General features: G+C 42.4%; 2 protein-coding genes across 9 annotated transcripts in view; one reads left to right on the top strand and one right to left on the bottom strand.

The window, feature by feature from the left end:
• The window catches only part of B3GAT2 (beta-1,3-glucuronyltransferase 2), a 55,458-nt gene extending 42,325 nt beyond the window's left edge, over positions 1-13,133 (top strand). Inside the window, exons 5-6 of one of the 4 annotated variants that reach the window (XR_002802350.2) lie at positions 8,059-8,207; positions 8,285-9,190. Coding sequence is in view for 2 of the 4 variants with exons in the window: in XM_070245778.1 (XP_070101879.1) it covers positions 8,059-8,324 (266 nt within the window). In the remaining 2 variants the exon portion in view is untranslated. Of the gene's footprint in view, positions 1-8,058 lie in introns of all 4 variants that reach the window. The other 3 variants (XR_011430094.1, XM_023625157.2, XM_070245778.1) reach the window with 3 other exon arrangements.
• The window catches only part of SMAP1 (small ArfGAP 1), a 160,269-nt gene continuing 147,819 nt past the window's right edge, over positions 9,192-21,641 (bottom strand). For all 5 annotated transcript variants that reach the window (XM_023625154.2, XM_023625152.2, XM_070245776.1 and 2 more), the window contains 4 exons: positions 18,471-18,598; positions 13,317-13,485; positions 12,108-12,421; positions 9,192-10,141 (listed from right to left, as the gene is read on the bottom strand). In XM_023625154.2, the coding sequence (XP_023480922.1) occupies positions 10,010-10,141; positions 12,108-12,421; positions 13,317-13,485; positions 18,471-18,598 (743 nt within the window). In that variant the 3' untranslated portion in view covers positions 9,192-10,009. The remainder of the gene's footprint in view (positions 10,142-12,107; positions 12,422-13,316; positions 13,486-18,470; positions 18,599-21,641) is intronic.

Genomic DNA, 21,641 nt, shown 5'->3' with positions numbered 1-21,641 from the left:
AATTACAGCATAAAGGAGAAGATAAAAGAATGGAGCTATGTAGGAGTAAAGTTTTTGTAAACTATTGAAATTAAGTTGGTATTAATCTGAACTGGATTGTTAAAGTTAAGATGCTAATTGTAATCCACAGGGCAACCTCTAGGAAAATAACTCAAAAAACTATTGTAAAAGAAATGGCAAGTCCATTAAAAATCATATACTAGGAAATTTCTATTTAATGCAAAAGAAGATGGTAATGGAGAAATAGAGAAATGAAAATACATTAGACGTATAGAAAACAAATTGCAAAATGGAGATGTAAATCTTATCAGTGATTACATTAAATGTAAATAGATTAAATAATGCAGTCAAAAGGCAGATGGGCAGAATAGATTAAAACAAACACGATCCAACTTTATGCTGTCTACAAGGCAAACATTTTAGATTCAAAGACACAAATTAACTGAAAGCAAAAAGAAAAAGATAACATCATGCAAACAAGAATGAAAAATGAGCTGGAATGGCTGTATGAATAACAGGCAAAATAGACTTTCAGACAAAAATTGTTACTAGACACAAAAATGGTTATTTTATAATGATAAAAATGGCTATTCATCAAAAAGATATAACACTTATAAATATATATGCATCCTACAATAGAGCCCCGAAATACATAAAGCGTCAAAAAAAATGACAGAACTGAAGGGAGAAATAGACAGGTCAGCAATAATAGTTGCAAATGTCAACATTCCACGTTCAGTAATAATAACTAGACAGAAGATCAACTAGAAGCGTTGGAAAGCACTATAAAGCTCGTAGACCAATGACATCTGTAGACACCTCACCCAACAACAGCAGAATGCACATGCTTCTCAGATGCACAACTGAACCTTCTCCAGGATAGACCATGTGTTAGGCCATAAAACAGGTCTCAATAAAGTTAAAATAAATGAAATTATACAAAGTATATTCTTGGACCAAACAACAATGAAATTATAAATCAATACCAAAAAGGAATTTGTGAAATTCACAAGTATGTGAAAATTAAACAGCACACTCCTAAACAACCAGTGGTCAAAGAGGAAATCATAAGGGATATTGGAAAATACTTTGAGATGAATGAAAATGAAACACAGCATACAAAAACTCATGGGGTGCAGCTAAAGTCGTGCTTAGAGGAAAATTCATAGCTGTGAATGCTTATATTAAAAAGAAGAAAGATCTCAAACAAATAAGCTAACCTTTTACCATAAGAAACTAGTAACAGAAGAGGAAACTAAACCCAAAATAAGCAGCAGGAAGGAAATAAGGAATAGAGCAGAAATAAATGAAATAGAGAATAAAAAAGCAATAGAGCCAATCAAAAAACCAAAACTCTATTCTTTGAAAGCATCATCAAAATTGATAACCCCTTAGTTAGACTGCTCAGGAAAAAGGAGAGAAGCCTCAGATTACTAAAATCTGGAATGAAAGCAGAAGCATTATTACCAACATTATAGACATTTTAAAAAAATATAAAGCTAAGAAAAATTATATGCCAACAAACTATATAACCTAGATGACAAGGACAAATTCATAGAAAGACTATTAAAACCAACTCAAAAGGAAACAGACAATCTGAATTGACCTATAAGAAATAGATTGAATTAGTAATCAACATAACTTCCTACAGAGAAAAGCCCAGTTCCAGATGGCTTTACTGGTGAATTCTTCCAAACCTTTAGAGAAGAATTAAGACCAGTTCTTCACAAACGCTTCCAAAACAGTAGAAAGGGGGGAACACTTTTAAAGTCACTCACACCAAAACCAGACAAAGACGTCACAAAGAAAAAACCTAGGGGGCTGGCCCCATGGCTGAGTGGTTAAGTTTGTGTGCTCTGTTGTGGTGGCCCAGGGTTTCACTGGTTTGAATTCTGGCTGCGGACACAGCACAGCTTATCAAGCCATGCTGAGGCAGCGTCCCACATGCCACAACTAGAAGGACCCACAACTAAAAATGTACAGCTGTGTACCAGGGGGCATTGGGAGAAAAAAGGAAAAAAAAGAAAAAAGAAAAAACCTAAACCAATATCCCTTATGAATATAGATGCAAAAGTCCCAAACAAACCACTAGTAAAGTTAAAACAGCAACACAGAAGGAGGATTATACAACATGCCCAGGTGAAGTTCATCCCTGGAGTGTAAGGTTAGTTCATGCACAAAAGTCAATACATGTCACACACCACATCAGTAGAGCCAAGGGCAAAAGCCACATGATCAAATCAATAGATGCAGAAAAAGCACCTGACAAAATTCAACGTTCTTTCATGATAAAAACACTACACAGAAGATGAATAAACGAGGAATGGAACGGAACTTCCTCTACTTGAGGAAGGGCATCTACGAGAAACAGCCAACATCATACCTAATAGTGGAACGCTGAAAGCTTTTCCCCTAAGATCAAGAACACAACAAGGATGAGCCTGCTGATGCCGATTTTCACCAGTGTCCTGTGGCTCGTGGCAGGACAATGAGGCAAGAAAGGGGAATAAAAGCATCCACGTTGGGAGGGAAGAAGCACAACTCTCTCCTTTATCAACATGTTCTTTTACGTAGAAAATACTCAGGCACACACACACACATGCACGACACTCCAAAAGGCAGTGTGTGCTTCGCTAGGAAGTGTGTGAAAGGAGAGTCGGCCACCTCAGGAAGAATTGGAGAAAGGAGGAGAGGGGGTCCTGCCTCTCACACACTTCCTGCTCCAGCAAGTCCCGAGACTACTGTGTGTAGATACGTCAATTTGGAAACTGAAATAGTTTTTTCTTCTTGTTTAAAGTGGGTAGAGAGAGATTTTTGAGATCACCTGATGCTTACTGCCAACAGAAGAGTGTGAAGAGCCCAACATTCTAGTACAGTGATCCACAATGATTGTTCTAGACAAACAGCCATTTGACCAGACAGCAAAGGTACTGTCGCCAAAGACTGTCCTTTGGGAACTGGCAGTGGTTTTGACTTGTAGCAGCCTTGCTGAAATTAGATGATGTGTAGTTAGAGAGTGGGATGAGTGTGTGGAGGTGAGACGAAGTTGACACACAATTGAAGGAACTGATAAGCAATACTGACACTATTAACTCTGAAGGGAGAAGCGGGGTGTGCTGGGCTGGCCTTCTTCCTTTCCAATTTGTGTGCCTTTTTTTTTTTTTTTCCTTATTGCAAAGGCTAGGACCCTCAGTACACTGTTAACTGAAAGTCGAGAGCAGACGTCCTTGCCCCATTCTTCAGGAGTGTAACATTCAATCTTCACCGTGAAGTACGATATTGGCAATAGGTTTTTGTAGATGCCCTTTCTCAGTTGAAGATGTTCATTCTATTCTTAATTTGCTGAGAGACGTTGTTAAAATTATGACTGGATGTTGGATTTTTGTCAAGTGCATTTTCTCCATCCATTGAGATAATCAGATGTTTTTTCACTTTTCAGTCTCTTAATTTGGTGAATTACATTGACTGATTTTGAAATGTTAAGCCAACATTACAGACTTGGGATAAACCTCACTAGTGCTAGTACTTTTTTTCTATTTACTTTTGGTCTTGTTTACTCTTCTTTTTCTAGTATATAAAGGTGAGAGCTTAGGTCATTGAGTTGAGACCTTTCTTCTCATCAAAAGAGTTAAGTATTTTTAAAAATTAATTTTCCATCTAAGTATTACTAGGTGCATCCCACAAATTTTGATTTGTTTTTTTCAATTAACCACTTTTTCATTTCCCTTTTGATTTGTCTTTGATCTGTATTTTATTTTGAATTATGTTTAGTTTCCAAATATTTTGGGGATTTTCCAAATATCTTTATCTCCTTGGTTTCTATTTTACTTCCATTGTGATCCGAGAAATACTTTGTACAGTTTGAATTCTTTTAGTTTTACTGAGATATATGGCCTGTCCTGACAACGTCCCATGTGCACTGAGGAGACTGTGTATCTGCTGTTGTTGGGTGGAGTGGCCCATAAATGCCAGGTCAAGTTGGTTGATAGTGTTAAGTCTTATATATCCTTGCTGGCTTTTCCAATTTGGAAAATTTTCAGTTATTTCTTAAAAAAAATTTTTGTTACCTCTCCCACCTTTCATTCTGTTTCTGTGCCTCCAGTGTGTGTGTACATGTATGAGTGTGTTGTACGTGCATGTGTGTCTTCTGTGTGTTTCATTTTGGTAGTTTCTATTGTTATGCGTTCAAGGTTACTAATCTTTTATTCTGCAATCTCTCGTCAGTTGTTAATCCCACTTTTTCATCTTTCCCACTTTTTTTTTTTTTTTTGAGGAAGATAGCCCTGAGCTCACATCTGCTGCCAATCCCCCTCCTTTTGCTGAGGAAGATTGGCCCTGAGCTAGTATCTGTGCCCATCTTCCTCTACTTTATATGTGGGACGGCTGCCACAGCATGGCTTGCCGAGCGGCGAGGAGGTCCACACCCAGGATCCAAACTGGTGCACCCCGGGCCACTGAAGCAGAACGTGCGAACTTAACCACTGTGCCACAGGGCGAGCCGTCTTCTTTCCCACATTTTTATCACGAGATCACTTTGGGTCTTTTTGTCTTCCATCTCTCCTTAGCGTGCTCCATCTTTCCTCGACCTTTTCAAACATATGAAGTATATTTGTGTTTTATTGTCCTTGTTCTGTAATTCTATCATCTGTGTCATTTCTGGGTTTGTTTCTGCTAGTTTTTTCTCTTCATTATGGAATTATCTTTTCCTGCTTCTTTGTACAGCTGGTAATTTCTGTTTCTCAGGCATTTTAAATTTTATGTTACTAGGTAAGATACATATATGTATATACGCATACACACATAGGTAATATGTGTAACATACATTTCTATACACATGTTTTTTCCTGGAATACAACTAAGTGGGAAACATTTTGATTCTTTCCAGGCTTTTAACGTTTGGTAGGTGGAACCAGCTCAGCCTTTAGTTTTGGGCTAATTTGTCCCCAGAGTGGACACAGTAACTTTGCAAGTACTCTTCCGGATGCCCCAGCTACCACCAGTTCCCTGTGGCTGTTAGGAGCATGGCCTCCGCCCAGCCCTGCACAAGCTCCAGGAGGTGGTCCGTGTGCTTCCTTCCAGTGGTTCTGTGCTTGGCCTTGGCCGTCTCACAGGCATTTGCTGATCCCGCTCAGCTGGACTTGAGGAGAGCCCTCTGCAGAATGGAGCTCTTTCCTCTCCAGTACTTGTCTGTTATGGCCTCCCCCAATTCTCGATTCTGCTTCCTCCGCTCAAGGAGACTGCAAAGCTGAGCGAGTTCCTCCCCCCATGAGAGCCTGCAAGCTCGCTTCAGGCAGGAAGCCGGGCCGACTGCAGGGCTCTTGTTTGTCTCTCTCTTCTGAGATCTCTGTCTTGTGTGCCTCTTTCCCAGTGTCTGGAAGCTGCCCCCCCTAATAGTTTGTCTAGTTTTTAATTACTTAAGACAGTGGGAAAAACCAGTCCTTGTTGCTCCGTCTTGTCCAGAAGTGGAAATGGCTTGTTGGACTTTGAATGTCTCACAAATGTTGTTTCTGCTGACTAATCAGTAAGCATATACTGAGTGGCCCTGTCCCTGAGTGTGAGGGAACAAACTCCCACCCTCCACTGGAAGTCAGGACATCCTGCACTCAGTTGGCAGCCAATTTTCATTTCATTTTTTAAACAACTGACCAGGCAGAGAATCTTACTCCCATGATTTTTGTAAGGCTTCTAGTATCTCAAAAATCTACTGCAAACATCTTTAAAGCTAAATTAATTTCACTAAAATAGGGAAAAAGTACAACTTGTACTACTTGAGGCAAAATACTTGGAAATGAAGAACACTCAAGATATGTTGGGTTGGAAACTAATGGTTTAGGAACTAAAAACTCCTTGTCCACTTTCAGAGGGAGAACTTGAACTCTCCAGCTTCCCAGCAGGTCAGATGGTTCCCAAAAGGCATCCTGGGTTTGGCCTCATTAGCAGGTGGTTCCCATGCTGGCTGCAACCTGCCTCCTTTGAAGGGCTCCCTGAGCAGGAATGCGGCCCAAGAAATGGAGGTGGGCTCTGAGGAGCATCTGAAGCCCCTGTCCCATCTTGTATTAGAAAAGAGAGAGCCTCTCTGCTGCTGAGGCAGCCCCACTCAGATCTCCTGCAGGGAGCTGGCTTCCAGTTCTCCTCTCTCCAGTGAGGCCCGGTGAACAGCATGCAGCTTCCCACCTGCCATCAGCTTTGCTGAACTTGTCTGTTTGCCACGTAACTAACTGCTGTAAGAGCTACAAGGATACTACTGTGCTACGTATGGGAAGCAAGAAAATAACCTGAATCCTTCAGTGTCATGATGGTGAATGTGTACAATCTTAGGAGAAAATGAAGGGACTCAGGTCAGCATGCCTTCACATCATTTTCAGAATGACTTCTGCACAATGTGTGCCCTATTTTTTTATGAGAACGGGGAAATACAATCGGTACCTTGAAGCTATGTGAAAAGTATACCAAGAGCTTCAACGTGATTCAGAAGGGCAGACCCTCAACCAGCAAAAAGATGAATAAGCACATGAAAATAAAGCAAGGAATCAGAGTGACCTCTTAGAAAGGCCCTTCTCATGTTAATCTGAACCTCTAGCTTTCGGTTGAGGAGGCTGGGGCAGTTCTGCTGGGTCTGAGGGCAGCTGGCGGGACTTCCACAAGCCCTTTACCTGCACAGCCTGCTCTCCGGGCCTCGTGATGATGCTGGTGATGGGTTTCACTGATATACCACAGTGCCTTTTGCACCATGCTTCTCAGTTAGTGGAGTCTTCCCATGCAAGGGGTCTACCTGAGAGACAGAGCTGAGAAGGCGCCACACCTCTTGCAAATCAGGAAACGGAAGTTTCAGAACCAAGAACGGCTGAGTGACTTGGCCATTGTCCCATGGCAAGGACCCAGGAAGAACAAAAGGCTTCTAATTCCGAATCCAGTGTTCTTCCTGTGGGCATGCGCTGCCCCTCCAGGACTGGTGGGAGAGACCGCGGCCAGTTCTCGGGCTGATGCTTTGATCGTTCTGCTCCACTCAGCACCCGTCGTGCCCACCTGTCGTGTACAGCTTTGTGCTAAGTTTCCCACAAGGGCAGCAGGGCCTAGAGCATGGCGCTGGCTGGCGTGGCCTCTGGGGAGGATATGGGAAGTTCCTCATTACTGCCTGGTCTCATTTGCTACTTGCTTTGCTAACTATATTCTTGCAAAAAGCAGCATAAATCACTTCAGTTAATGTAGAGATGGGCAAAAAACTGCTGAGCAATGTTCCTGCGTTCTGGTTCTCACAGCTTTCGCTCTGGAGGTGCCTGGCGTACAGTGTCGCCTCAGTCCTGAAGAGCAGAGGTCCTGGGCTTCAGACTTTCAAAGTGGTTGTGAAGGCTGTAGAGTCTTTCACAGCCAAGCCTTTGACACGAGTTTATTAAACTACAGATTAGACAGTAATGAGTTTTCATATGACCAAACCATTGAAGGAAATTGACACTAGTTTATTTCCTTGAAAAGTGAAATACAAAAAACAAGTTTATCAGATGGCCGGTTATCTCCTGCACTGATTTCCAACCGCCCCTTTTCAGATTGAACCAAATTGGAAATTTAGACCAAAGAGTTATGTATTATTCATCTTCTGACTGACCGACTGTGTTTGTCAGTCTTCTAAATTCAAGCTCGATGAGAGCAGTGGTCTGGATGGCACGCGTACGGAGGACGTCAGAAGCAGGCTCTCACGGTGAGTCACTCTGAGGCTCCACAGCTACATCTGCTTCTCAGTTGTTCCCGCGTGTCACCCGCAGGGTGTGCAGCATCTTAGGCAGGTCGCCCTGAATTACCCACAGCCTGGACCCCCCCCAGTTTACAGGAGGCCGGTGCACATGCCTCTCCCACGGCACTGCAGGGGCTGTAGGGTGACCACTGGTCTCCTCTTGAGACCGTGATACATGTCAGGCTCGCGTTCAACTCTGTGAACCAACACCTGGCACAGAGCAGATACTGAAAAATTTTGATGTGACCAAAATTGTACATAGAAAAAAAGAGACGTATACCAATATTTTACTTTAAAGTCTTTTTTCTTTTTCCTAACTTTTCACAAAGGATTTGCTGTAAGCCTTCAAGTCATCTTGTCCAATCCAAAAGCTGTGTTTAAGCGGCGTGGATCCCAGCCGGGGATGCAGGAGTCTGACTTTCTAAAACAGATAACAACAGTTGAAGAACTGGAACCAAAAGCCAGTAACTGTACCAAGGTACTCATTTCACTTGTGCTGCCTGACCACGGCGAGGGTCGGCACTGTGTGGCTACCAAAGGTCTCCCTCCCCTTAGGTCCTCGTCTGGCACACTCGGACTGAGAAGGTTAATCTAGCCAACGAGCCAAAGTACCACCTGGACACAGTGAAAATTGAGGTGTGAATGCCGCAGCACCTGGTGCCATGTGCCTGGCCAGCAGGCGTGGAAGAGGACGCAGGGTGGCCAGGCTGCAGAGCCTGCAGGTACTGTCCACTCCAGTACGACAGCCTCGGTCGTCACCTGGCGGACATCTGCTCACGCAGAGCTTGTCAGCTGACATCAGCCAGCTGGATGGTATACGGTGTCTGTTTTTGTCTTCGTTGTTCTGCATGTTCTCCCTCCAACCAAACTGGAAGATGTATGTACAGCTCAGTGACACTGCAGGGACCATTCTGAGTGTTGCGTACAGTACAGCTCAGTGACACTGCAGGGACCATTCTGAGTATCTCGTAAAGTACAGCTCAGTGACACTGCAGGGACCATTCTGAGTATCTCGTAAAGTACAGCTCAGTGACACTGCAGGGACCATTCTGAGTATCTCGTAAAGTACAGCTCAGTGACACTGCAGGGACCATTCTGAGTATCTCATAAAGTACAGCTCAGTGACACTGCAGGGACCATTCTGAGTACTGCGTACAGTACAGCTCAGTGACACTGCAGGGACCATTCTGAGTATCACATACAGTACAGCTCAGTGACACTGCAGGACCATTCTGAGTATCACGTACAGTACAGCTCAGTGACACTGCAGGGACCATTCTGAGTATTGCGTATACTTGTTTTCCCATTTGGCCTTATAATTGGTGGAAGTGAACAGGTTTCAGAAACAGATGACTGGTATTTCATCATCTAAATGTTCCCAATTCCTGACTTTGCAAGGTTAATTTTTGTAAGGTTAGTGGTAGTATACATCGTAGGAAATAAAACCCACAGAAAAAAGGTCTATGGATTCATCTGTTTAATATAGGGCTATAACATTTGTCAATACTAGGCACCATAAAATGTAAACACAATTACTGTCATAAACCTGGATATACCTTCAAGAAGTGAAAGTGGCTTTGTTTGGTTACCCTGTTTGCGTATAGCGCAGAGAAAGGTCTTCATGTGAGCACTATGTATAGAAGAGATCCAAATTAAGAGAGAGGCAGATAAAATCTGAATTCTTTCAACATTCGTTAAGGTACGTTTTGCAGGAACATCCAGGTTTATCTTCCTTTCACTAACCACGTTCCCTGTTAAGCACATCGTAACCACAGCACAGTGAAGTGAATGATGAAATCAGGGACTCTGGATACACCAGGAAACAGTGCTCAGTGACACACTGACATTCTATTTATATGATTACACATTTGATCGTACAGTACCTTCCTACAGGATTACGGGCTAATCTGGGGTGGGGCTTATACTGTTAGAGGTATTACTAACATGATAACTACTTCCCTTATATGCAAACATTAGATCTATAATTTTATCGAGAGTAAAACTGATTATGCAAGTTGACTGAGCAGCTTCTCAAACAATGTGGTTTATGAAATCATGGGAAACATGAGCAAAGCTGCCCTGGACACAAAATGGTTTCTCAACCTGCTTTTCACCACATCAGATTAAATCAGGACAGACCACATGGCCAATCAGGTAATTCTTAATATGAACAAATGGGGGAAAAGAAAAAAATATTATGTACATGAATAAACAGGGGACTCGATGCGCTCCAGCGAGGAGTGTCAGGCGGTGTGCTGGAGGAAGCTTGCGCTGCAGTTTTCACTTCCACAGCTGCGTGCTGAGAGTCTGACCCGATGAGCTTCCGGACCATCCTGCCGTGGTGCTGGGGGGCTGGCCGAGGCCCACAGGAGGGTTCGCCCCGAGAGTCATGCCAGCCATCTGCTGACTCATCTGTGAGACACAGAAGGCTCAGTCTAAGAGGCTTGCATCAGTCCTCACCCTTGTTTCCTTAGCCACAGTTAGACATTTGTAATAGTCACCCTGTTTTATTAGAAGAGATACTGAAATTTAACAGCAATTATAGTGTTTTTCATCAACATGAAAATCAGTCAAAGCCCTGGGTACAAGCAACAACATACAATTATTCCTGTACAGAAAGCAAAGAGCTACTCTGTTCCCTTCTTAGTCTTTATTTTCTTCCACTTTTTAGCCTGTCCATAAAGTGATCTCAATGTATCTATTCATCTTTTAGACTCAATTTCTTGTCCCCCAAAGATCAGCCACAACCCCAAAAAATGTACCAAAGCAATCTTTGAATTTGTATATGGTTATACGACGAGTCCACTAGTGTAACTTTCAACTGTACTAGGATATTGTGCTTTAACTACTAAGGACTAAGGACATTCTAGAAAGTGCAATAGTCCAAAATTATAAATTGCACATGATTGCTGTTAGAAATCTCAAACGGCTCTATATACTTACTTTCTGAGTATTAAAAACCATGGTCATAAGGCATACATTTTTTCTTTTGCTTAGCTAACCACATAAACATCTAAAATTAACTTTCATTATATGGTATAAGGTGTAAGATTACATGTATTTTTCTTCCAGACTGGAGTCCTGTTTGTATAGAAGCATCTTAACCCTTCCCTGTAGTTCTCTTCCTTCCAAGATTGATGATAAGTGAAGGGAAGGCAAGAAGATTTACCACACAGCACAGAGCAGGTTAAAAACCTGGGCTCAGGGTTGGACTATATTCTTAATAAAGACACTAAGATTAACCATGCCACTGATCATGCAGAAGTGTCTGAAGGGGCAGATCACTTCTTCATACCCACTAAAGGAGCTTTAACCACCTGTCGCTGGCCAGCAGGTCCCACTGAGGGAGACTGGAGGAGGACAGCGCTCCCCTCAGCATGATGGAGCAAGGGCTCACCCGCACCTTAAGCTGAGCAGGTGTGCTTCAGCATGCTGCCTACACGGAAGCTGCTCCTGACATTTCGTACTTACAATGTCTGCGATTCCCAGAGAGTGGAGACCAATGTGATACAGCTACTCCTTTAAACGATGACAGTAAAAGTAACTTGCAGCATCATGGGGCAATACTGACCATTCCCCACATGCCCTCCAGGTAAAGCAGCTGCTAGAGCAGAAACCCAGATCAGCAAACTGAGAGCACAGCAAGCAGCACGTGCGAAGGAGAGCAGGAGTGCGAGCCTGGGCCATGGAGCCAGGAGTCAGGGGGCCCTCAAGGAGGAGTGGGTTTGAAGGAGGGAATACTGAAACATCAGCTCTTGGCTCTAAACTAATAAGTAGAAACAAGATTTTGTATATGAAGGGATGGCTAAGACAAATGTGGGCTTGTTCACATCTTATGGGAATTCTTGAACTAGTGATATTCTTTTTAAACATAAACATAATACAACTCTACAAAAATTTTTGGAAAGATTTTTATAAATCCATGGCCAGAAGCCACATGACATGCAGAACAGCCTAAATCCCTCATAAAATAGCACTTTGAGAATATGAGGCCAGATCTCTTTTCTAATTTGTGAGTTATAAAAAACCCAAAAAGAATTAGTAAAGCTAGTCGGTCTAACTGCACTATAACAACGCCCCAACACATTAGGAGCTGCGTTAGGGCCTTGTGCTAACGTAAAGGGGCAGACAGGGAGTCTCCGAGGGTCCCCAAGATGACTTCCACTGCTACAGTCTGAATACTCTCAATACAGGGCCAAGGACGGCTCATCTGTCTATCTGATAGAAGTTCAGGATATCTATAGACACTGTGACCTTATACAATATCCCTACTCAATTCTTTCTGCTAGATCGTTAGATTTAAATACAAATAAAACCATTTAGAAACTGAATCTGGTTTCTCTGATTTTGGAGAAATTGGAGAGTAAATGACCCCTACCTGAGAGAGGTTCCACTGGGGCTGTTGAGCTTGTGGCAGGCCAAACTTACTCTGGGGCACACCCATCTGGCCCACCATTCCTCCCTGGGCGCCAACAACGTTCGGAGGAAGGGGCATCACACCAGTTTGTGCGTTTCCCATGAACCCATTGGGCATGGGCATGGGCATGCCCACCATCATGCTTGCGCTCTGTCCCATCATACTTCCTATAAGGCCAGGAGCTGCAGGCACAGGTGCGCCCATTGATGGAAAACCTTGAAAAGCAGTTGGTGCTTGTGAGGTAAATGGTATATTTGTGGGTCCCATAAACACACCTGCATCATAAGAAGCAAGAAAAGAAAATGAAGAAAACAGCTGTTATATCCAGGTGCAGCACTCACCTCTGTAATCAAAGAAAAAGCATTACCACCTTTCTGAACTACCCACAGAAAAAATCTAATTCCAGTCTGGCTGCTCCGCCTCCTCAGACCCACTCACACCTGCACCTTCAGAGCTGTTATGTCCCGAATGCAGACACATCAGTTGTTAACCTGAGCAAGTTTAATTCGGATAAAGGAATCCTACGCAACAGCTACAGAAAGCGCCCACTGTGAAACCAGGAGACCACGTGCTGCCTCTGCGACCTGCTCCACTGGCCCCTCCACCAGAGACGGAGCTGACTGTGTCTGCAGTTAATGGAAGCAGCTGGGATGTCACAGTTTCAGCTTCTATATGAAATGCAGCTCATTATTTTAGACGAAATGGTCTGACATTAAAACTGTGTAAACAATAAATCTTACCATGCTAGTATTTCACTATAATCATTTAAAAACACCCAAAGCTTTTTTGGAATCCATGTGATAGTTCAGACTGTGGTGTTTACTTGCAGAGAAAATACCATACTGTACACAAAGTTATAAATTTCATGTAAATCCAATTTAAGTAATTCTTCAAAGATAATCCATGCCCTGTAAGCTTGTGAAACAATATTAAGTATTATGTGCACAGCTTGCTAATTCGAATGAATAAAGTTTTGTGAATCCTGTACATGCTTTTTAATTTTAACGCCTCATTCGGTTCAGTTTTGTAGTTGTATAAATTGCAACAACAAAAGCACCCACTACATAGACAAATAGGTAAGAAATATAAGTGATATTATCATAACCAGAAAGGATATCCTTTTAGTAACGTCACTGCAATTCACTGAAAGCAGACTTCAAGCTGAATTACCAGCACTCTGCTGCGGAAGGGTCCCTGTGCCATACAGAGACAAGATGGAGTCCTTGGAGAGCTGTTTCTTTGCCACCTCTTCTGATTTTGTCGTTTGCTCAGTGAAGAGATCCAGATCCCCAGAGGTTACTGTAGACAGAGCAGCAGCTGCTGGTACAGAGGACGTGCCCTAAGACAGACACCAAAACAAGCACTAAAACAAAGCTCATCCGTCACCTAAAGTCCAAGTGAAGTTATGACACTAGGCAGAAAGTAAACAACTGTGGAAGGTAAAACGGTGACGTTAGAGAGACCATTCCACAAGCCCACACACGAAAGAACAACATCGAGGATAAAGGCACAATGTTCCTACCCTGAACCTGTTCACGTAGCAGAGGTAGATCACAGCTCTTTCGTAATAAACTGCGTTCACCTGCTAGACTAACAGTTTCTGCCCATCATATCCCAACCACATGGTATGTGGCTCCTGCCTGAGGACCACCACTCCCGGGAGAGCCTCAGGCATCCTCAGCAACCAGTGCTTCAAGGAACTGGTGTCCCTTCCTTGGAATAAAGAACATTTCTACAACTACAGCAGACTGCAACCGGCTCCTGTAATGGCTGATTTTGTCTGTTTTGCAGGGGGGGCTTGTTTCCCAAAAGATGCATTGTGATATTTTTATAAGCCTAATCTAAATCAGTTTTTTTTTTTTTAAGATTGGCACCTGAGCTAACATCTGTTGCCAACTTTTTTCCCCCTTCTTCTTCTCCCCAAAGCCCCCCAGTACATAGGTGTATACTCCAGCTGCAGGTCCTTCTAGTTGTGGCATGTGGGATGCCCCCTCAGCATGGCCTGATGAGCGGTGCTAGGTCAGCGCCCAGGATCTGAACCAGTGAAACCCTGGGCCACCAATGTGGAGCAGGCAAACGTAACTGCTCAGCCATGAGGAGGCCTCTGGGTCAGTTTTACCCACCTGAGAACACTTCTAGTCTATCCAGAAATGAAGCACAGCAAACATCAGCCACTACACTCTCGACCCTAGCTTGCACTCCACTTTCAGACAAGGGGTGAATGAACATAAATGCAAATAAACTGCAGAGATTTAACACAAAACAAAAATTTTCACGTAATCTCCTATCTTGCACACAGTATTATACAATTACAACTGATAACCTGACTTTAATGATGTGGTCATTAAATATTCAATCACATTCACATTTGTTTACATGGACTTGTTTTAGATATGAAGAGTTTCAAAGAATTCTACCAAGACTAGTGTAAAAACTGGCTAAAAGTCTTCTCAAACTATAGAATAAAGTGAGTAGCAAGTAGAAGTTAAAGATCATGTATATGATTTGCCTTGAATTTAAACAAACTTAAAATATTTAAAGTCTTGGCTAAAAAACTTTGCAATAAATTATCATCCAAGCATTGTGTTCACAAACTAATTTAAGCAGAACAATATTTTGAATCTATTATGATGAATTAAGCAAGAATTTTGAGATGGAAAGAAAAAGCCACTTAATTTTGCAAAAGATCTGAAATGTGTAAGAAATTAGACATGATGGAACAGCAAATATAACAGGTGCTTGAGCACAACGTATGTGAACTGCCAGGGAAGAAGCAGATCACCAGGCTGAGAGTGTGGGCCCTGCAGCAGCCCGCCAGGACCAGGGCTCTGCCCACCACTTCCTACCTCCTGCCCTCTACTCACCCCGTCGTCTCACTCCTGTAAATGAGAGAACAGGATACTTACCTTACAGAACCGCTTGGTGACCACAAGATGAGCTGTGCACAATGGCAGGCTTAAGCACAATGTGCATTGTTAATGTTGTCAGATAACAAGCAACTACCTCCCTCAGTGATCTTTTTCTTTTTGTCCAATATGGTTAAATTTATGTTTGTTCACTCATGGGCTATATGCATACATTATGATAAAAACACTAGGTTAGAAATACTATTTATTGAATGAAAGTGGAATAAGTAAAATCAATTCTGTATTCTGTTTTTATGAGATGATTCAGACTGCAGTTCAGCCAACATACATTCATTCATTTGACAGATGTTTTGTTTTGTTTTACTTCTTGAGCCCCTTCATCTATTTCTCCCCCCCGCCCCCACCCGTGCCTCTGGCAACCGCCCATCTGTTCTCTGTATCTATGAGCTTGCTGTTTTGTTGTTGTCTTTTTAGATCTCTAACTGATCTTTTCATCATGTTTAGTGTCTGTTTAATCTAAAAACCTGCCAAAACCATGGGGTCTATTCCCTGTGGAGAGACAACTACAAGAAAACCCCAAGTGGCTGCAAAAGCTTTACTCCAGTCTCCTGGCGCAGCCTGACTAATACAGGCTCTAAACATGGATTTTCTTCTGATGAAGGCAGACAACATGGAACATCTACTTCAACACGGACACCGCCTAGAACAGTCCAACCGAAGAGCATGACTAGTGAGCACTCAGCGGTTTGCATGACCAGTAAGCACTCAGCGGTTTCTTTCTTTCAGCGCTCCATTTGCCAGCACTAGAACTCCAGGATAAGGGGACAACTTTTGCCTGTCAGTGACACTTCAGGAGGCTGCAGGAAGGATCCCTAACCAGAGGCCCTCTGGCTGTCTGGATCCTAGGGCTAAACCAAGGACAGGTGAGAGCACTCGAGCAGGACCAGTCACAGCTGGTGCGTGTGTACTGCAGACAGAACAGGACAGGGATGGCTTCTACATGTCACCTTTGGGGACTCGGCAACGATTCCCCTGCACCCTCACACACATGTACACTCCGGTGAGCTGGGTATTTCCAAGCCCCTCAGGAAGACTACACAGCCAGACGAGTAAAGCAGATAGTAAAATCAATGATCTCATGTTCAACCGAGCAGGAAAATCTACTAGAATTTGTACTGTGCTCAGAAAATAAAATCAGGAGTGAACAAATATAGGATTCAGAGTAATTCCTATTAGTCTCCAATCAATTTCACATAATAAAAACCCACCAAAACTAGTGCATTACCAAGTAGCAGTGTATGTATAAAATGTGTGCTTTAACCTGACTTACCCTCCTCCCATTTTCAAAAACATTACTTTGAAAACATGCCTGGATTTTAATCTTTACATGTTAGTTTGGGTGACAGATAATTCTGTTCATCAAATACTTTATAGGGCTCAATATGTCTGGCACAATTTTGGTCCAAAAACAATGCTACAAAAACAGAATTTGGTATGAGTGAAAAACTCAGCCCTCTATGCTATCAGAATGCCCAGAGCATGAGGCCGGCCCAACCCTCACAGCAGGGGGAACTACCCCCACACTCCTCAGCACGGCGCTACCTAAGAGTCCAGTGAGGTCTACACGGGTCCACTCGCTGCTCTGACGCTGGACAGAACACAGGAGGCACACCGATGCCTCAGACGGGGGTGTGATTCTCCAGCAGTCGAAAAGCAACTCTCACACCCAGTGGCATCTAAAGGAGTTCAGCAGATATAAAGCCTCACTAGAACGCTAGACCGAAAGAAACTGCTTTTCATGCTCAGACTGTCAAATACACTAAATGCGTCCTTCCAAAGACACAATACTAGCATTAGAGAATTTTTTATTATCATATGCATACCCAGGCCTGCACAAATTCACAAGGTAATTAATGTTAACTGACACAATAGTGGCAACACTTAGTCCCTCTTTTTATGTGTTGGGGGAGGGGGAGGAGAAGTAGCAAAACCATAAAATAAAGCTATCTTTCCTGAAAATAAACATTAATGCTGCAGTTTTGATAAAGATCCATTTAAACTAATTATTCCTAAGAAATCTATTTGCTCAATTCCAGTAGTAATTATACAACGACTATCATAATAATAAATATATGTAATAAAAATATATGTAATTAGTCGTCTTAATACAACCTAGGTTCTTTCTTATTAAAACTTTACATCGAAACAATTTCCACTTGGCGCAGTTTTTCTAGAGAAAGGAATATATTTTACCTCAAAAATTATGCTGTACTGAAGCAAACTGGTTGTTTATTTGTAAAGTATATATTTAAAATAGAATCTTAAAGTTGTATATCTAAGAGTAAACTGTACTCCTGAAAGTTCATCTATTTCATCTTAAAGAAAGACAAATACTGTATGACATCACTTACATGTGGAATCTAAAAGAACAGTCAAACTCACAGAAACAGCAGAATGGTGGTTTGCAAGGGGGGTGGGGGGTGTTAGTAAAAGGGCACAAACCTCCAGTTATAAATGAACAAGGCCTGAGGAGCTAATGCATAACATGGCGCCTACAGTCGATAACACTGTTGTACCACTGGAATCTGCTGAGAGAGAAGAACTTGAGTGCTCTCACCCCCAAAGGTTAAATATGTGAGGCGATGGGTGTGTTAATTAAGATGATGGTAGGAGTGCCTTCACGATGGGTATGTATATCAAACCATTATACACTTTAAATATAGTACAATTTAAAAAAGGCAAAACATTCCATGTAATGTTAAGAAGGCAATTCAACATTTCTTTACCATTAATACTTAAAAAAAAATCCTGATCATTAATATTATGTTCTAAATAGTTTTTTTAAAGCCACTAAAATAAAAAAAGATTTTATGGCTTAAAAGCTTTGATGAAGATAAACTGTGAACAGTTGACCTTCATAAGAAGAACATGAGGACTGAATTTGCTAGAACTTCTGATTCTCAGTTTTCCTCAAGCAGAGGCAAACACCCTCCCGGGGATGGGTCGGTCGAGCCTGAGACGAGTGGCTGCTGGTCAGCGTTGACACACCCAGTTAATAACTTCTGGAGTGAGTGAGCTCCTTGATCTCAGGCAAGGTTCACGCAGTCTGAGTGTTCCCACTTGCTCATGCTAAAAAACCTGTTTCCTAAAGCAAGCTGGTAAACGTCAGACAGTGCACACTGAAGCTCTGTGGTCCCAGAGTGTCTAAGCATTCAACCTGCTTTTGCAGCGTTAAAGCAGCCACAGACAAGATGTAGCGAATGGAGTGGCTGTGTTCCCATAAAACTTTATTGACAGAGACAAGCTGCAGGCTTAGTTTGCCAACCCTGGGCTAAAGAACAGTGGCTTTCAAAAATCAGTGACTGCTCAGAAACAAATCTTTCAAAATTGAAATTCTGACACTTTTCCAAAAAGAAAATAAGTGGCAATCATGTAAAACCATATTCCTACCACATACCTGAGCTGGGGGCATGACAGATGCAGGTAAGGGATTAGAAATCATTGGTCCAAAGATGTCCAGATCATCATTCAGGGCTGGCACTGTGGTCGTGTTCCCATTGGTCACTGGTGCCTCAGCAGGGCCATCTGAGAAGAACATGGATATAGATTCTTGTCTTAAAGTAGAATCTCTTAAATTACTTGAAACATGGCGTTCTTTTAAAAATTAATATATGGTTTAAAAAAAAGAATGGTTCAAAAAGTTGATAACAAAATATGTATCCCCTCTCTACCCGAGGTTGTAGCCTCTTTCCCAAAAACATGATTTCCAATTTTGCTTATTCTCCCAGAAATATTCTTTACCCACCGGTTTCTAGGTACTTATCCAAACCCCTTGTTAACCAGTAGTACCACACTCTTCACATTATTCTGCATCTGACGCTTCCTTATGTGCCGGGCACCGTTCTGGGAGCTTCACGTATAGTAGCTCATTTAATCCCCATAACCGTATGAGACACACACTGCTTCTGAGATAGCTGGCTGAGCTGGGATTTGATACCATGTCCTTACTAATAACACCTCTCCAAAAATGTGTGTGTGCACACGAATGTTTCGGATATCATTTCATATCATCCACCTACCTTGGAAATAAATTTTCATGATTTAAAATGTCTGAAGTGTTGAATTTTAAAGTTACAATAAGGAAAAAAACTGGTTAGAAAGAAAGAAAACAAACCTACACTATATAAACTGATTCTACAGGAAGTATCCATAAGACTCTGAAATGAACCCTCTATTCCAGCACAGCCACCTCCAGTGATGGCAGTACCGAGCCACGGAACCGCACCAGGAAGGGAACTCTCAGAGAGTGCCAACATCCTCTATCAGCTTCCTGCTCACCCTACCATTCAAAAAGATTTCTTTAAGTTTACTTTCTATCTCCTTTCCATGTTCATGCAGAACTCACCAGGTGGCAGGGGTGGGAGGTGCAGCGGGGTGGAGAGTCTGTGAGTGCGGCACTCCAGGGAACGGAACACCGCGCGTCCTTCAGGCTTCTGTGGCCACGACCAAGGAACGGTTCAGAGAATCACAACTCTAATCTCCGGGACGCATATCCGCATCGAGCTGCTGTTTTAACAATTTCCCATCTCATCTGCTCTCTCTCTCATCTACCACACACTCCTCAAAGGCAGGTCTGTCATCTTTCCAAACCTCTTCAACACTGAGCGGGATGTCTTGCAGAGCAGCTACTCAAATATCTGACAAGTTTAATGGAGGTCTACCACCTATTGGGTATTTCTACCACAACCCACAGAAACTCACAGGTTTCTTCTCTTTTTTGAAATATAACTATAGAAATTGGTATCTTTAATTCCCTGTTTAAGCTTCAGTGAATCACAAATTGTCATTAATTTCAATGAATGAATGGTCACAATAAAATATTTTTTACTACTTAATTTATAAAAGGGAGTGTGAAACCCACAAAAGGTTAGTTTGGAAGGAATCAACTGCAAATATTTTTCAATCATTTTCAGTGATGATATGTTTACAGTACTACGTATGTCTCTGTATTGCACGTGTTGTATATCTCCATCAAGCACTATTGACAATTTAAAGGTGAAGCAATAAAATAATGCACAGATTATTACTAACAATAAACATAATTTTAAGCTAAGACACAGCTGTGACATAAAAGAATTCAAAAAGGACTCATACACGAAGGGAACTTCTTTCATTTCTAACCCTTTCAAATGGCAACATGCATTTTGAAGTGAGACCTCTTGAAAGAGCTGTCTTGTGTTTCCTAGTCTGTTTCACATACATCATGTAAATACTAACTAGAAATAGACAATTGTAAATGGACAGATATTCCAGATTAAAAACACGACGACAGGAGCATCTTGTTACCGTGGTGTCCATGACAGCGCAGTAAGGAAACTCGAGCGGCAAGGCCATGTGAGCCACACGCCCTAACCTGTGAGCTGCCGAGGGGCTGGGACCCAACTCCCCAGACAGACAGCTCCCTTCTCCCCCACGAGCAAGGAGGCACTTTATTTGCAGAAAATATGACTGATGATATATATGCAGTTTAAACTCAGAAACAAGCACATGTCCTCAAACAAACTACAACCAAGAGGACCAAAAGCAGAAAAAGAAACAGCTGATAAGTTGAGTGTAAGTATTTCCAGTTTTTCAGTTAAAATTTTTTGCTTTTTCAAGTAATAGCCGACTAACAGGACAAATTTGTGAAAAAAATTTTAAACATGAGAAAACACTATTATTAAGTTTTTGGTAAACTGAAAAAATACTACCAACTGATGTTTCCCAGGGGACATAATCCAGCGTACAGAGCACCAGGGAGCCAGGGCGCACGGGTGAGGACCCAGCGCTTCCTCCACTACAGGCAAACGTTGTCTTCACTTCTTTTACAAACTGTGCATAGTTCAGAAACTTAAAGTCTGTTCTGAATAGGACATTACAGTCCACTAAGAATATTAACTTATTTCTACTTTCAAATCTGCACCCTACTCAGCACCTGGCAGCACAGCGTCCCACCTGTGCAGCACCACACAGCACCTCACTTGGATTTGAATCTTCTTTTTCTTTTTTCTTTCTCTGTTTTTTTTGAGGAAGATTAGCCCTGAGCTAACTGCTGCCAATCCTCCTCTTTTTGCTAAGGAAGACTGGCCCTGAGCTAACATCTGTGCCCATCTTCCTCTACTTTATACATGGGACGCCTACCACAGCATGGCTTTTGCCAAGCGGTGCCACGTCCACACCCAGGATCCAAACTGGTGAACCCCGGGCCGCTGAGAAGCGGAACGTGTGAACTTAACTGCTGCACCTCCGGGCCGGCCCCCATGAATCTTATTTTTCATTCACACTCTTAGGATCACATATGTGACTAATAAAAAGAAGAGTGGCACTTAGCGTGGTGTTTGTTTTGTGCCAAGCCTGAAAAATACAAATACACACAGAAACACACACCCACCCTGGTTTAATCTTTTTTTTTTTTAAGATTTTATTTTTCCTTTTTCTCCCCAAAGTCCCCCAGTACGTAGCTGTGTATTTTTTTCAGTTGTGGGTCCTTCTAATTGTGGCATGTGGGATGCCACCTCAGCATGGCTCGATGAGTGGTGCTATGTCCGCACCCAGGACTCGAACTGGCGAAACCCCGGGCCGCCGAAGC

Source organism: Equus caballus, chromosome 20, assembly GCF_041296265.1.
Source record: "Equus caballus isolate H_3958 breed thoroughbred chromosome 20, TB-T2T, whole genome shotgun sequence".
NCBI lineage: Eukaryota > Metazoa > Chordata > Mammalia > Perissodactyla > Equidae > Equus > Equus caballus.
Note: the sequence above shows the minus strand (reverse complement) of the source record. Positions and strands in the feature narration are given on the sequence as shown.